Below are 14,587 nucleotides of genomic sequence, written 5' to 3' on the forward strand. Positions count from 1 at the left end.
AGGGGTGACCAGGCAGGCAGAGTGGTTAGGGGTGATCAGGCAGGCAGGTGAGTGGTTAGAGACAATGTGGTAGGCAGGCAGAGTGGTTAGGGGAGATCAGGCAGGCAGGCAGGCCAGGTTAGGACCCAGTGGTCCTGGATTTCGAGAGGGATATCCGACTGTGGGATGAGGCCTAAACTGGCAGTCGGACATCCCCTGAGGGGTCCTGGATTGCGAGAGGGTGCAGGCCAGGCTGAGGGACCCCGCACCCCTGTGCATGAATTTCATGCACCAGGCATCTAGTTTTAGTAATAATATGAGAAACTTCCCAACCAGGGGAACTCTTATCTGCAGTCAATAGTGCAGCAAGTGGAGGAACAGAACTGGGAATTCATGTCCTACCCTGATGACATATAGGTGGTAGGCAGCAGGATAGAAGTCTGCTGTTCCCTTCATCATCCTTCTAGGTATAGCCAAGATGGATTAGCCTGGATCTTGACAATGAAGCCAGTAGAGTAGTGGTTAGCAGTTTAGACTTTGGAGTCAAGATTGGATTTGAGTCCTGGCTTTTTCACTTAATAGCAGTATGATAACTTTTCTGAACCCGTTTCCTAAGCTTTGAAATGAGAATAGAATGTTCCCCCACAGAGTGATTAAGATTAAATTAATATAGATATAAAAATATCTCATATACACATTGTTTTATCTAAGAGGGGCTCAAAAAAGGGGAACTATTGTTATCATTTCTAATTTATTTCAAGCCTTATACCTCATACTGCATTATATGTGGGGTACTTCCTATCAAGGACTTTTTGATTAAGTCAAAACATCTATACTTTCACCTCCGTATGCTCATATATTGAGTCATGTTAACAAGTTGATTGCTCAAATCTAATGTAGGGTTTGATTTGTGAATTAGAAAGCAGGGGTTTAGTCAAGAAAAGAGCCTGTGGTGTGTAAGTCCACTAGCTGTGTCTCTCACAGGACCATGAGCAAGGAAGCTGGAATGGATGGCAACAACACAGAAATAGGGTGGTTGGTGCTATTACTATGTTAGACAAAATTACTGCCAGCAAAATTTAACCTAGCTTCTTATGTACAAAAAGAAAGACCTAGCTCTAACTTGGAAAAAGAACTATTTGTGTGATCATGCTTTCAGCCAAACGTGGAACTGTCTTTCTACCTAACTGGATACAGAATTTACTCTCCCCATAAAATGGAACTAACATTTTCATTACATTATCCATTACTGAGTTAACAGGCTACCAACCAGTGCAACAGGATTTGACTGATTTGAGTCATATTTCATAAATGGTTCAATTGTCCCCATAAGTAAATAAATCCAGCTTTACACATAAGCACCACAAATTTGCCACCCCATAAATTATGTTGTTAGGTTTCTGTTTGTTTCTTTTTAAAACATCTTTCTTCCTCCTTTCCCAGTAGACATATAGGTACAAAAATAAATGAGTCAGCACTCTTTACTTCTCACTAGAATAAACTGTGACGTAAATACGGTGAGTAGTTATTTGCAAGGCTATAATTTTTTTAATGACAGATTTTCCTAAAAGAAACCACTACAACATTTGTCCAAGTACTCCAAAGGAAAACAAAAAATACATAAAGATTAGAAGTCTATTACTATAACATCACATTACCAAACACGGACAACTAGGATTAAATGCCAAGGAACCTTAAAAAATAACTTTAAAAGAGAAGGTTCAAGTCATTTAAACGTGTAGGGTTCACAAAGAACAGAAAAGTCCGAGAGCAGCTCTACTTGTGCGTGATGGCAATTCAAACTGTAGTTCATCTAGGTCCATTCAGGTGTCTAAACCCACAGATGTATGAGCAGAGTTTGTTTTTTTCCTTCTTTGCTTGGAGATGTGCACATAGATTAAAAGAGAGGAGAATCTTCCAGATGCTGATGTGAGCACAGCAGACTTGGTTCCCCTTTGATAATTTACAAAGGCTGATTTAGTTGACTCAAGCATTATCAGTTTCTCTAAGGAAAAGTCTTATGCATGCTGAAACAGACAAGTTACCAAAATGTCATGCTAAGTATTTATAGTCATTTTCATAAAGTGAGCTTAGTAACCTGAAAGAATAAAAAAGGTAGCTGTTAATTTCTTGTATATCCTTTTACAATGTGAATAACTTCTTGAGTAAATGACACTGAAGTTTAAAGCCCCTCAAGCATACATTAACAAGAAAGTATTGATTGCATGAAGAGGCACACATCATATAAAATGCACACTTCACAGGGTTCCTGCATAGCAGGAAAGTCACTATCACATATAACAAATGGCTCTGCCAACAGTTAGAGCTGCCACTCGAGTGGACAACAGAATTCCCTTAAAATCTCAAGGAGTATTTACAACAACACAGATACCTTTGGGAGAATAAATATTTTTTTTGGAAAGATATTTTTGTTGGAAAATTTGAACATCATGTAAATAAATCAATTTTTGAACTTGATAAAATTTAAGGCAATGCTACTCAGACCTGAGGGGGGAAACCCACAGAGTTTCTCTTTTCCTTCGGAAACATTAACAGGTTAGAATCAACATAAGAAAGTATCCCCCTTCCCAGCATTCAATGAACCTTTAGGTATTTTCGGCATCACAAAATAGCATCCACTTTCATACTCTGAATATGAAATGGGAAATTGTTATGCATTCTTCCTTGAAGATTGTAAAAAACAAAAACACATGGCAGCTTAGGTATTTCATATTAAATAATAACATGAAAATAAAGACAACTACACCAGTACACACAGAGGAATCACTACCCTTACAATAAGCTCTCCAGAGCACTGAATTTCTCTTATGACCAACTTTGGTGTAGTGTGCAAAGATCATGGATTCATAAATTAACTTTTAACATTAACTACAGACTAACAAGTGACAGTTAGAGACAGTTAAGTTCAAAAATTTTACATTTTGCTCCTGTTTGTCTGCTAAAGAGCAGCAATTTAAATCGATATAAAAACTTGTGACCACAAAGCTTGTTATACAGATCAAGTACAGAAATCAGAAAGTAAGCAGCAATTGAGTTCCTTATTTAAACTTATCTGGTATAGAATATTTACATATTTGGGAAGAGAGACCTGCATGCCACCATTCTCTTTACTCCTCTCCTGCCCTCTGCCCCCTCACAGCCTGCCCAGCTCCTTCAATTGAAATCAAGTGTCCTGAACTATATATGCCTGTACTTTGGCTAAGCTGGCTGGATGCGTCTTCTACGATCTTGGTCTGGAAGAAAAGAAACAAAGTCTTGGAAGTCACGTGCAGCCTTCTTTTCCCAACAGTAGTGTACTATAGTCAAGGAATCGGTTCTTTCATAGCAAAGGGGGGAAAGGGCCCCACTTCACTCACCAACCTGAATGGGGCAAGATTAGAATGCCATCAGCCTCTTGTGCCACAACAGGCCACCAGAGAAAAAGGAAAGAAAAGGTCAGGACAAAGGCAGCAACAATCAACACAAGTTTCCTAACAAAGGAACCTCTCCTCTCTGGGCTTCCCCTGAAATAACATTCCCTCTTTCTTCTTCCCCTCTCCTCCTACAAAACAAAATTAATTCACATCACAAAAACATGGTACTCTTGTTAAGTGTCAGGTAAATATAAGAAACAGTAACTGTCACTTTTTATATTTTAACTGAGACATAAAGCTAACGGAACACACAGCATCACTTAAAATAAATTTCTAAAACAGATCCAGTCTACATAGTGCAGCCAATAAAACATAAAAGAAGAGTTTGTTCACAATCTGCCTCGTACATATTTATATTCTTTCAATGCCATATAAATAGCATTTATATAGCTTAAACATTCAGACATGCACTGGGACTTTTTAGGTAGTACGAATTTCTTCACAATCACATGTGCAAATTTTACAAATCACTAAGTGAGTATTAGTAAATTTAGGCTGGACTGTGTCTCGTATTATCTAACAAATTTAATGGGGGTTCAGAATCATCCATAGGAAGAACCAGGCGTGTTCCCCGAATGACCAGTTCATGGTCCCCAAATGCAAGCTCGCGGTCCAAGGCATCTTCAGAACTGTTGCCCATAAATCTCCTTGGGCCACCAGATGTTGCTGATTCAGTGCTCACAGTAGAATCCCCATACGTCAAACTAATATCACCATCATTGAGAATAAGATCGGAATCATCATCTTTCAATTGCTCCTGGTTCTAAAAGCAAATAAAATAAGTTTTAAGAATTGTTAAGAAATTCAAGAAACATTTCCAATAGCAGAATTTTCAAGGACTCCCTATTTAAAACCCTCAGGGGTAGCAGCTGCCCTTGAGAAAAGTCTAAAGTCCTTTCCTTTCCCTAAAAGACATTGTTGACTTGTGCCATCAGCTTCATCTCCCACTACAGTCAACTTCCCCAACCCCAATAGCCCCACTGTGTTCTGGCTAGACTAAGCTGTTGACAGCTGCTTAAATCTTTCAAGGTTTCGCTTACCTACTGTCTCTTCTGCCCTCCTTCATGTGATTATCACCTCATTATCAATGAGGTCTCGGCTTAGAGTCATTTTCTCTAAAAAGTTTCTTGAATTTCCAAGACTAGCTGAGGTGTACCTGCTATGTTCTCCCCTAGTCCTGTACTTAGCCCTCTCCCTAGAGCAGCGGTTCTCAACCTGTGGGTTGTGACCCCTTTGGGGGTCGAATGACCCTTTCACAGAGGTCGCCTAAGACCATCTTGCATATCAGATATTTACATTACAATTCATAACAGTAGCAACATTATAGTTATGAAGTAGCAATGAAAATAATTTTATGGTTGGGTCACAATATGAGGAACTGTATTTAAAGGGCCAGAAGGTTGAGAACCACTGCCCTAGAGTGTCACTCACCCTTATAACTGCAATGACACTGGTCTATTTTGCACTCTCCCCTCACTAGACTAAGTCCCTTCTATGCTCTAGTCCAGTGGTCGGCAAACTCATTAGTCAACAGAGCCAAATATCAACAGTACAACGACTGAAATTTCTTTTGAGCCAAATTTTTTAAACTTAAACTATATAGGTAGGTACACTGTTATTAACTTAATTAGGGTACTCCTAAGGCTTAGGAAGAGCCACACTCAAGGGGCCAAAAAGCTGCATGTGGCTCGCGAGCTGCAGTTTGCCGACCACGGCTCTAGTCCAATAACCTAACAGTTTGGGGCATACAGAGAGAATTCACTAAACTAATTTCAATTGATTATTGAGTGGACTTATATAAATGAAGGTTTTACTTCTGTATTAACAATGCCTAGAAATACAATATCCCCCAAATATGTTGAATCCTCACTGTATACTTGTCTCCCAGCTTGATAAACTTTGGTTCTAATGTAAACTTTGTGGCTCAAAGAGTATAATTGAATAAAGCTCTACAAAAGGGAAAAAAGTCAAGAATATATAGTGCCATTTTGGTAAAAGAATTATGTAGGCATAGAAAAGTCTAGAAGGGCATTCAAAAAAATGATGACAGTTATCTTTGCATGCTAGGGTTGCTAGTAATTTTTATTTTCTTCTTTATGTTTCTGTACTATCACAAATTTTATTATAATGAATACACATTACTTTTAAAAATAAGAAAGTTATTTTTAATGTAAAGAGTAGGAATCGCTGAACCGGTTTGGCTCAGTGGATAGAGCGTCGGCCTGTGGACTGAAGGGTCCCACGTTTGATTCCGGTAGGGGGCATGTACCCTGGTTGCGGGCACATCCCTGGTGGGGGGCATGCAGGAGGCAGCTGATGGCTCTTTCTCTCTCGTCAATGTTTCTGACTCTCTGTTCCTCTCCCTTCCTCTCTGTGAAAAACCAATAAAATCTATATATATATAAAAAAGTAGGATTGATTCTAACCACTCATAATGATCAAGGGGAAAAAATAACAACAACCTAATGTGTCTAATACTCCTTAGGAGAATAAAGCTGATAGAAACATCTTACATCCAGCTCTCCAATACTATGTGTGTTTGAAATTTTAAATTTGTGTAAGAGGCCCTCGCAGGTTTGGCTCAGTGGATAGAGTGTTGACCTGCAGACTGAAGGGTCCCGGGTTCAATTCCTGTCAAGGGCACGTACCTCGGTTGCAGGTTACCTGGCCCTGGTCAGGGTGTGTGTAAGAGGCAACCAACCAACGTGTCTCTCTCACATCGATGTTTCTCTCTCCCTCTCCCTTCCACTCTCTCTAAAAATAAAGTAAAAATATCCTCGTGTAAGGACTAACAAAAACAACAACAAAATTGTGTAAGATAGTCAAATAGACTGAGGAGACTACTAGACAAAATAAAATAAATTTAATTTGCTTTGCTTTGCTAGAAATTTGCCTAAATACTCAAAGATAAAGATCAAACCCGTAACAACCAACCAACTATAATTCCTTCCTGCCTAAACTAGTTAAAACACTAAGTCTAACTAGTGTCTATCACTTAATTCAGCAATGCTCAGAGCAAAGGTTTGTGACACCTTCAAACGTCAGCAGGAGCTCTTCAGCACATCCTAATGTCTTTATTAAGTTTGAAGTTTGGGGATGTATCTATCAATTTTAAAAATGCATATATGCTTTTGGACCCAGCAATTTAACCTTTAAAATCTATTCTATATACCGTTATATACTTGAGTAAATTTAGATTCACAAGGATACTCACCATAAACATTGCTTATAATAACAAAAATGAAAAGAAAACAACTTAAAGGTCTATCCATAGGAAACTGACTAAATTAATCTTGGTATAGCCATACAATGGAGCACTATGCAGCCACAAATAAAGAGAAGCCAAAGGATCACATGTACTCATAAAAAGGTAGCCATGACATATCATTAAGCAAAAAATAAAAAAGCAAGTAGCAGGACAATACACTGATTATGATCTTATTTGTGTAAGGCAGTGACAGCTATATATATACATATAAGTTTGTGAAGATAAAATATTTCAGGAGGTATCCACAATAAAACCTTAGTAAAGACTTCCTCTAAGGCAAGCATGTCAAACTCGTGGCCTGTAGGCTACATGTGGCCCACAATGAATATTTTTGCGGCCCAGCCAATGTAACCGTATATAAGAAACATTTTAATGTAAATTTTGTAACTTAATTTTTACAATATCCTGTTATACATAATTATTAATAATTAACTACAATGTTTGCTAATGACTAATTACTATACTCATAGGTTAACAATTACTCATTTATTTGATCCCTTTGTATTCAGCATGTCTCTATCGAAATAAACGTACATTTCTATAAAAATTGAAGCTTTTTTTTGTGGCCCACATAAACTTAAACCTGGTTTATTTGGCCCATGTTAGCCTTTAGGTTTGACATGCTTGCCCTAAGGGATATAGGTAGGAGGAGGGCAACTTTTATTTCTCACTTTGTACATTCCATACTGTTTGAATATTCTTATAAAAAGGGGAGACTTGGACACACACACAGAGAATACCACGTAAAGATGAAGACAGAGATCTGTGTGATAGATCTATAAGCCAAGGATGCCAAAGCTTGGCAGCAAACCCCAGGCTAGGAAACTAGGAGAGAGGCAATGGAACAGATTCTCCCTCACAGCCCTCAGAAGGAACCAGGTCTACCAGAACTGTGAGACAATAAATTTCTGTTGTTAAACCATTCAGTTGTGCTACTTGTTACAGCAGCACTAGGAAACTAATACCACAGTGTTCTATTTTGCTTTATTCCACAGGATACACAGTCCTTCTGAAACTCTTCTGACTTTTGGAGATGGCTGAGTGGGTCTCTGAAATCCAAGAGCTGAGCTTCACTGATTCACCAACAGAGCTGTCTGACCCCTCTGCACAGAACCACAGAGCACAGAGGGAAAGGAGATTGTGTTTGAGAGAGGGGACTTTGGGCAATGTGGGAGGGAGAGAAGAGACAACATGGGGTGTTCCACCATCCCAGCAGCACAATCTGTCAGAAATGTAACTCATGACTAAATGTAACACAAAGCTCTAAGACACTCCACCCTGATCCAGGTGCCACCCCCACTGAGTGAGTCTAATCATCTCCATCTATTCTCTGTGGGGTCTGCACTAACACACCACAGAGAACTGGGGGGAGTGCATGTCTGCACTGCTCCACCACAGTCTCGCCTCTCTATTCAAGATGTTGCATCAGAGTAGTCAAAATTGGTGAGTTTTCTTTTTTAAAATATATATTTTATTGATTTTTTTAGAGAGGAAGGGAGAGAAATAGAGACTTAGAAACATCGATGAGAGAGAAACATCCATCAGCTGCCTCCTGCACACCCCCTACTGGGGATGTGACTGCAACCAAGGTACATGCCCTTGACCGGAATCGAACCCGGGACCCTTCATTCCGTAGGCTGACACTCTATCCACTGAGCCAAACCAGTTAGGACTGGTGAGTTTTCTTAACATGGGCACTTTATTTGATACCACAGATTATTTTGAAGGGTTAGGTTAGAAACAATTCTGTTTTTGGAAAGAACTTAAAAATAAAATGTTCATACTTTAAAGTAAAAGCTGGTTAGCATTTGTCATTTTCTTTCTTTGTTGTACCACTTGCCAACTCATCAATCATGTGTTGGTAGCTAAGAAAAAAAAATATGGATGGCATCTGCCTAACAGGCATGGCTCAGTAGCTGAGCACCAAGAGCTCACCAGTTCAATTCCTGATCAGGGCACATGCCTGGGTTATGGCTTGATGCTCATTGGGAGCGGGGGGGCATGCAGGAGACAGCCAATTGATGATTCTCTCTCATCATTGATATTTCTACCTCTCTCTCCCTCTCTCTTCCTCTCTCTGAAATCAATAAAAATATGGTATCTAGATTATATCTAGTTATGCTCACACCTCCCAGCTATGTGGAATAGAGGTAGAAAAAGCTTCCCTAAGATACAAAAGATGGTAAGTGTGAAATAAAAGATCATCTGTTGCACTTTAGGGGCATCAAAGATTGTTTTATTAATCCTCTCAATATGACTGTGACAACCTGAATTTATAAATTAAGACACACATTTGGTACTGAACTTAGTCCTCATACTGCAAATAAATGAAAACCAGCATGGAAATAGAATTATTTATTAAAATCACCAACAGTTAAATGAGGTACTATTCTAGATTTGTTTTCAAATGCTGTTTCAAAGGCTATCCTATCTAATAAAGAGGGAATATGCTAATTGACCTTTGTCGCAAAGATGGCGGCGCCCACAGCCAATAAGGAGGGAATATGCTAACTGACTGCCCCAATCTCAAAGATGGCGGCACCCACAGCCAATAAGGAAGGAATATGCTAATTGACTGTCATTTCACACCCTTAAAGATGGTGGCACCCACAGCCACAAGATTGTGGCACCCAGTCCTCTCAGCCACACCAGGGCAGCAGGCGCACGGCCTTGCCATACACCTGCCTCCAGAGTCCCTCAGTCCCCTCAGCACCCCAGCCGCCCAGAACTGGCCCAAGGTGCAGGCCAGCCTTGGATGGCGGCTGCCCAGCCAAGGCCCAAAGTGCAGGCAAGCCTCAGGTGGTGGCTGTCCAACTGCCAAGGACCTGCCCTAGGCGCAGGCAAGCCTTGGATGGCAGCTGCCCAGTTGCCCAGGCCACCCGAGGCTCAGGTAACCAGGGCCAGCTGAGGCTTGCGCTACCAGCAGTGGCAGCAGCAGAGGTGTGATGGGGACATCGCCTTCCTCTGATCGCCGGGTTGCCTCCTGCCCCTGAGGGCTCCTGGACTGTGAGGGGGGCAGGCCGGGCTGAGGGATGACCCCTCCAGTGCATGAATTTTCATGCACCGGGCCTCTAGTAAATTATATTTATAGATTTCAGTTTATTTACTGGCTGAGCAAAATACATATGCTTATATTCCCTCTCATGGATTTTATACCTTAAAGGCAAGCAAAACAAAACAAAACTAGTAACTGAACCACAGAGCAAATAAATTTAACTTAATAAAGAGCTTAGATTTTGGATAAAACCCACTTACTTCATAAGCCTGGGGGCTGGTTAGGCATCTGGCGATGGGTCCACAGCAGGCAGGGAGTGTTGTTGTGAGAGGAGGCCCACTATGCGTCAGTAGAGGCTTCAGATAGCTGTGCTGGTTAAGGAAGAGCTGTGTCCCTTTCTTCACAAATTTAAAAGAACAACTCATTTCATAACAATCACCATCACAATATACCAACTATTTGAATGGATAGCAAAGGAATTTCACATATGTTGTCTCATTTCATCACCACATTATGTCAGTGAGATAGCAAAGGGAGCTTTTGTTATTATCTCTATATCACAGATATGAAAACTAAGGCTCAGAGAGGCCCATCATCTGCCTCAAGTCACACAATTAAGTAAATGAAGCACCAATATTCAAAGCCAGATTGGTTTGATACCAATAATTAAGAGAGTTTGGTATTAATGTAAAAATAGACAAATAGAAAAGAGTTCAGAAACAGACCTGCACATATATGGCCCAGTGATTTACAACAAAGGTTCCACTGCAATTCAGTGGGTTAAGGATGCTATTTTCAATAAATGGTGCTGGGTCAATTGAATACCCAGTAGGTCTTGACCCATACCTCACACCGGACACAAACTCAATAGCTAAAACAATCATACTTTTAAAAGAAAATATCTTCATGTCCTTGGGATATAAAAGATTTCTTAAGATATAAAAATCACTAATCATAAAAGAAAAGATTGATAAAATAAACCTCATTAAAATGAAGAAGTTTTGTTCCTCAAAAGACAGGATTAAGAACATGAAAAGATGAGCTACATATTGGAAGAAAATATTCACAATACATATGACCAACAAAGAACCCAATTCAGGAATATAGAAAGAACTTCAAATCAATTAGACAAGACAACTCACATAAATGGGTAAAAGAACTGAACAGACATTCTTCAACAAAGAGGATATCAAAATGGCCAATATGAAAGGATGCTTGACCTCAGTGGTTATCAGAGGAATGCAAACTAAACCACATGAGACATCACTACAAACCCATCGATATGGCTAAAAATGAAAAGGTTGACAAATATCATATTTTGGTGGAAATGTGGGACAACTGGAGCTCCTTAACTTGCTAATGGGGGTACAAATCGGTTACAAACACTCTGGAAAACTGGTTGGCACTAGCTATTAAAGCTAAATATATACTTGCCCTAAATTCTACTCTTAAGTGTCTAACTCAAGACAAATGAGTGCCTATGTTTACCAAAAAATATATGCACGAAAGTTTAGCTTCATTTGTAATAGCCCAAAGCTGGAAACAAACCCAATGTTTATCCATAGTAGATGGTTAAAAAAAACCAAAAAACCCATAGTATATTCATACTGTGGAACACTACACAGCAATGAAAAAAAAAACAAGTCACTAGTACAGACAACAATATGGATAAAATATACAATGTTGCCGAAACCGGTTTGGCTCAGTGGATAGAGCGTCGGCCTGCGGACTGAAAGGTGCCAGGTTCGATTCCGGTCAAGGGCATGTACCTGTGTTGCGGGCACATCCCCAGTAGATGTGCCGGAGGCAGCTGATTGATGTAAATAAAAAAATATATATATACAATGTTGAGTGAAAGAAGACATAAAATAGCACACATGATTCCATCTATATGATAAACAAAAGCAGGTAAAACTAATCCATATTACTAGAAATCAGAATTGTGATTGCCCTTTTGGGGGTGGACAGGGAAGTCATTATTGACTACAAGGAAATACAAGGTACCTTCTGGGGTGCTGAAAATGTTCTACACACTTTCTATGGGTGGAAGGCACACAAGTATATACACAGGTCAAAATTCATTAAGCTGTACATTTAAGATTTATGTATATTGCTGTATTTAAGTTGTATCTCAATTATAACAAACAATCTGGCTACACAAAGGAACTGAAATCTAGAGTTGATGAATCATTAATTCCACCAGGGCACTGGGTTTTAAAATTACCAGGTCTTAGTCTAGTAGTACTTAATAGGGTAATATTGAGTCAAACAAGTCTTGGTGTTTAGCTCTATAAAACTATACAGAAAAAAAAGCTATTATTCTACTCTTTCTCTATATTAGGATAATTTAACTGATTTGTATATTATGCAGAAAATGTACAGAACATTTTATGTAGGAAACACTAAACAAATTTTGTTGAATGAGAGGGTTGAAAAGGCCCCAAGAGATGTAGAAGTGGCTTATATCCAAAATGCTGATAATGGAGCCAAAAGTAATGACATAATCATTAAACAATTTTAAAGAGCCAGGATCTCTCTCCCTAATGAGAGTCTTAATACCATAGATATGCATGCATTCTTGTTTCCTTACAGTAATTTAATTCATTTGCAGGAATACCCTGTGAAAAGTGAACATAAAAATCTAGCTGACAGAATATAGTAAGTAGTAGATTATAATAATAAGTATCCAATGCATTTTTCTTAAATATAAATGATTTTGTTCAGAAAGACAAAAGCAAGGAAAATCTTTTTATGTAGTTGTCCCAAATATGCTTCAGTGGAACATAAACCAGGTTTTGATTCATTTACTGGTAAGTCTCAGCCTGAAAGAACTCCATGGTCCCTTTTTATAGTTCAATTTTCAAATGAGAAATTAATTTTAATAAATAGTGATAAAATATTTTTAAAGACATTATGAAAATAGGTTATAGACCATAACTTGACCCAAAGTATAGCTATGAAGAAGAGTATTACAAGAGGACAAGAATGAAACTTGGCAAACAATAAAACACTGGCATTCTGAATAGAGTAGAATCTGCCAGTCTTTGGAAAGGTCAGAGAAAAAAGGTATATCACTCATTATTGGGGTATCTAACATTAAACACTGTGTTTTTAATCTTAATCTTGTGCTTTTTCCTAAGGCAGCCTTTCCTTTTTTATTCTAGCAAGTACACTGACTAGAACCAAAAATACCTTTTTCAGGGTTCACTAAATTAGCTAAAGGACAATAAATGTTAAGGTTTGCTCAATAAAAAAACCTATATATCAAAGAAAATCTAACATAAGGGATCCTTTGTTCCTTCACACAGCTTTTGAAATTATCAGTTCCTACTGGTTTCATGGGTTTTCAGAGGAATTCATTTGTGTGGGTTTCCTTTAATAACCTTCTCACTACACTGAGGAGAAAGGGAAGACCAAAGGTTTTATGTTCTGCTTCAGGATGGGACTGGTCAAAACAGTTGTTCCATTAAATTGCAATTGTCCATGTCCATAATACCATTTTTTTTCTCAATTAAGGATACTTATGATCAAAGTTGTACCACATCCGGAAAAGCCAGGCACTCTCGGCTTTGGTAGTTCTTCTTTCATTTTCAGGAATACCCTGCAAACAAATAATAAAGAAATCAATATATAAACAAAGATAAAAACACATTTATTTAAGAGTTATTTCTTTATACAACCAGAAATATAGCCTATTATGTATAAGGTACTCTACAACCTGGGGGACATTAGAAATTTTCAAAGTTGCTACTATGTTCTTGGAACATTAGCAAAATGAAATCAAGTAGGGAAATTCCATATTAAGCCTGACCAGCTAGGAGGGAAAACTAACATAGCAAGCTGGCGTCTTCGAAATAGCTTCCAAAAACATAAACTGGGTCCTTATTTGTAATGTGGTGGGGCCAGGAGTGGGGAGTTAGGTGAATGGGCTCATATCGGCTCTGACATGAACTAGTTGGGCAAGTCCCTTCCCCTCTGTGGGCCTACCTGAATTTTTTCATGCATGCAATGTGAGGGTTAGAAAATATTTAAGGCCCTTTCTAGCACAAGTGCTCTATGGTTTTGGTTCCTTCTTGGGTATAAATGAATCTTCCTTTAAATATATATACACAATAGAAAAATGTTCAAGAATACTGCATTGACTTACAAGAGCCAAAAGAGCAATTAAGCTATAAATCTCACCACATAAACACCTGTACACCCAACACCCACACATTCCATACTTACTATACTATTCCTCTGTGCTTCCCAGTGGACCCTCACAATATTGAGTAAACAATGTAATAACCCAAGACATCCATAGGGTTTTGAAGGCAAGGGAAAAACTGTATTTTTTTTCTGTATGTCACAGGTGGTATTCACCAACCTGGCTCTCTCCCTGTCACTCCATTTCCATTTCTCCTCTGTGATGACAGAGGTGACAAAGCAGGTGGAGACTAAGAGGTAACGAACAAGCATTTGTCTGGTGATCTGGATGGTAACTTTACTTTTTTTTGGACATGAGATAGAACCATTAAGGAGCTATTATACCCTTGGAAACTACCCCAGCAGCTGAGCATCATGGGAATTTATTCTGCCTAGTTTGCTCAGGTATTTCAAGCCCATGGAATTATACTTCAAGGTTCTTACAAAAGAGAAGTATTTACTATATCACATACACACTTATCAGTCAAAACTAACAAAATTAGCATTTAGGAAATGGATCTGACTAATGATTTTTTGAACCACACCCTGAAGACAAATAGCCCAGGGCTTGTTTCAGACAAGAAAAAGAATTGTGTTTTGAAATAGATGCTTTCCACCTTTAAAAATATTTCCGCAATTTCCCATCTAATTCTAAAGTCTAGGGCAGAGTCACATATTAAGCGGTGCTCAGAATCCATTAAAAGGTGGATGGAAAATACCAGGAAA

At 38.8% G+C, this 14,587-nt stretch overlaps 1 protein-coding gene across 2 annotated transcripts in view; it reads right to left on the bottom strand.

Annotated features, from left to right (window-relative positions):
• Window positions 1–1,495: 1,495 nt before the first annotated feature.
• SLC9A6 (solute carrier family 9, subfamily A (NHE6, cation proton antiporter 6), member 6) overlaps window positions 1,496–14,587 on the bottom strand; it is a 51,444-nt gene continuing 38,352 nt past the window's right edge. The window contains exons 14-17 of one of the 2 annotated variants that reach the window (XR_001515086.1): window positions 13,198–13,277; window positions 9,937–10,042; window positions 3,071–4,176; window positions 1,502–2,077 (exon numbers count right to left, since the gene is read on the bottom strand). Coding sequence is in view for 1 of the 2 variants with exons in the window: in XM_006770909.2 (XP_006770972.1) it covers window positions 3,904–4,176; window positions 9,937–10,042; window positions 13,198–13,277 (459 nt within the window). In the remaining variant the exon portion in view is untranslated. Of the gene's footprint in view, window positions 4,177–9,936; window positions 10,043–13,197; window positions 13,278–14,587 lie in introns of both variants that reach the window. The other variant, XM_006770909.2, reaches the window with a different exon arrangement.

Source organism: Myotis davidii, unplaced genomic scaffold, assembly GCF_000327345.1.
Source record: "Myotis davidii unplaced genomic scaffold, ASM32734v1 scaffold1465, whole genome shotgun sequence".
In the NCBI taxonomy this organism is placed as follows: domain Eukaryota; kingdom Metazoa; phylum Chordata; class Mammalia; order Chiroptera; family Vespertilionidae; genus Myotis; species Myotis davidii.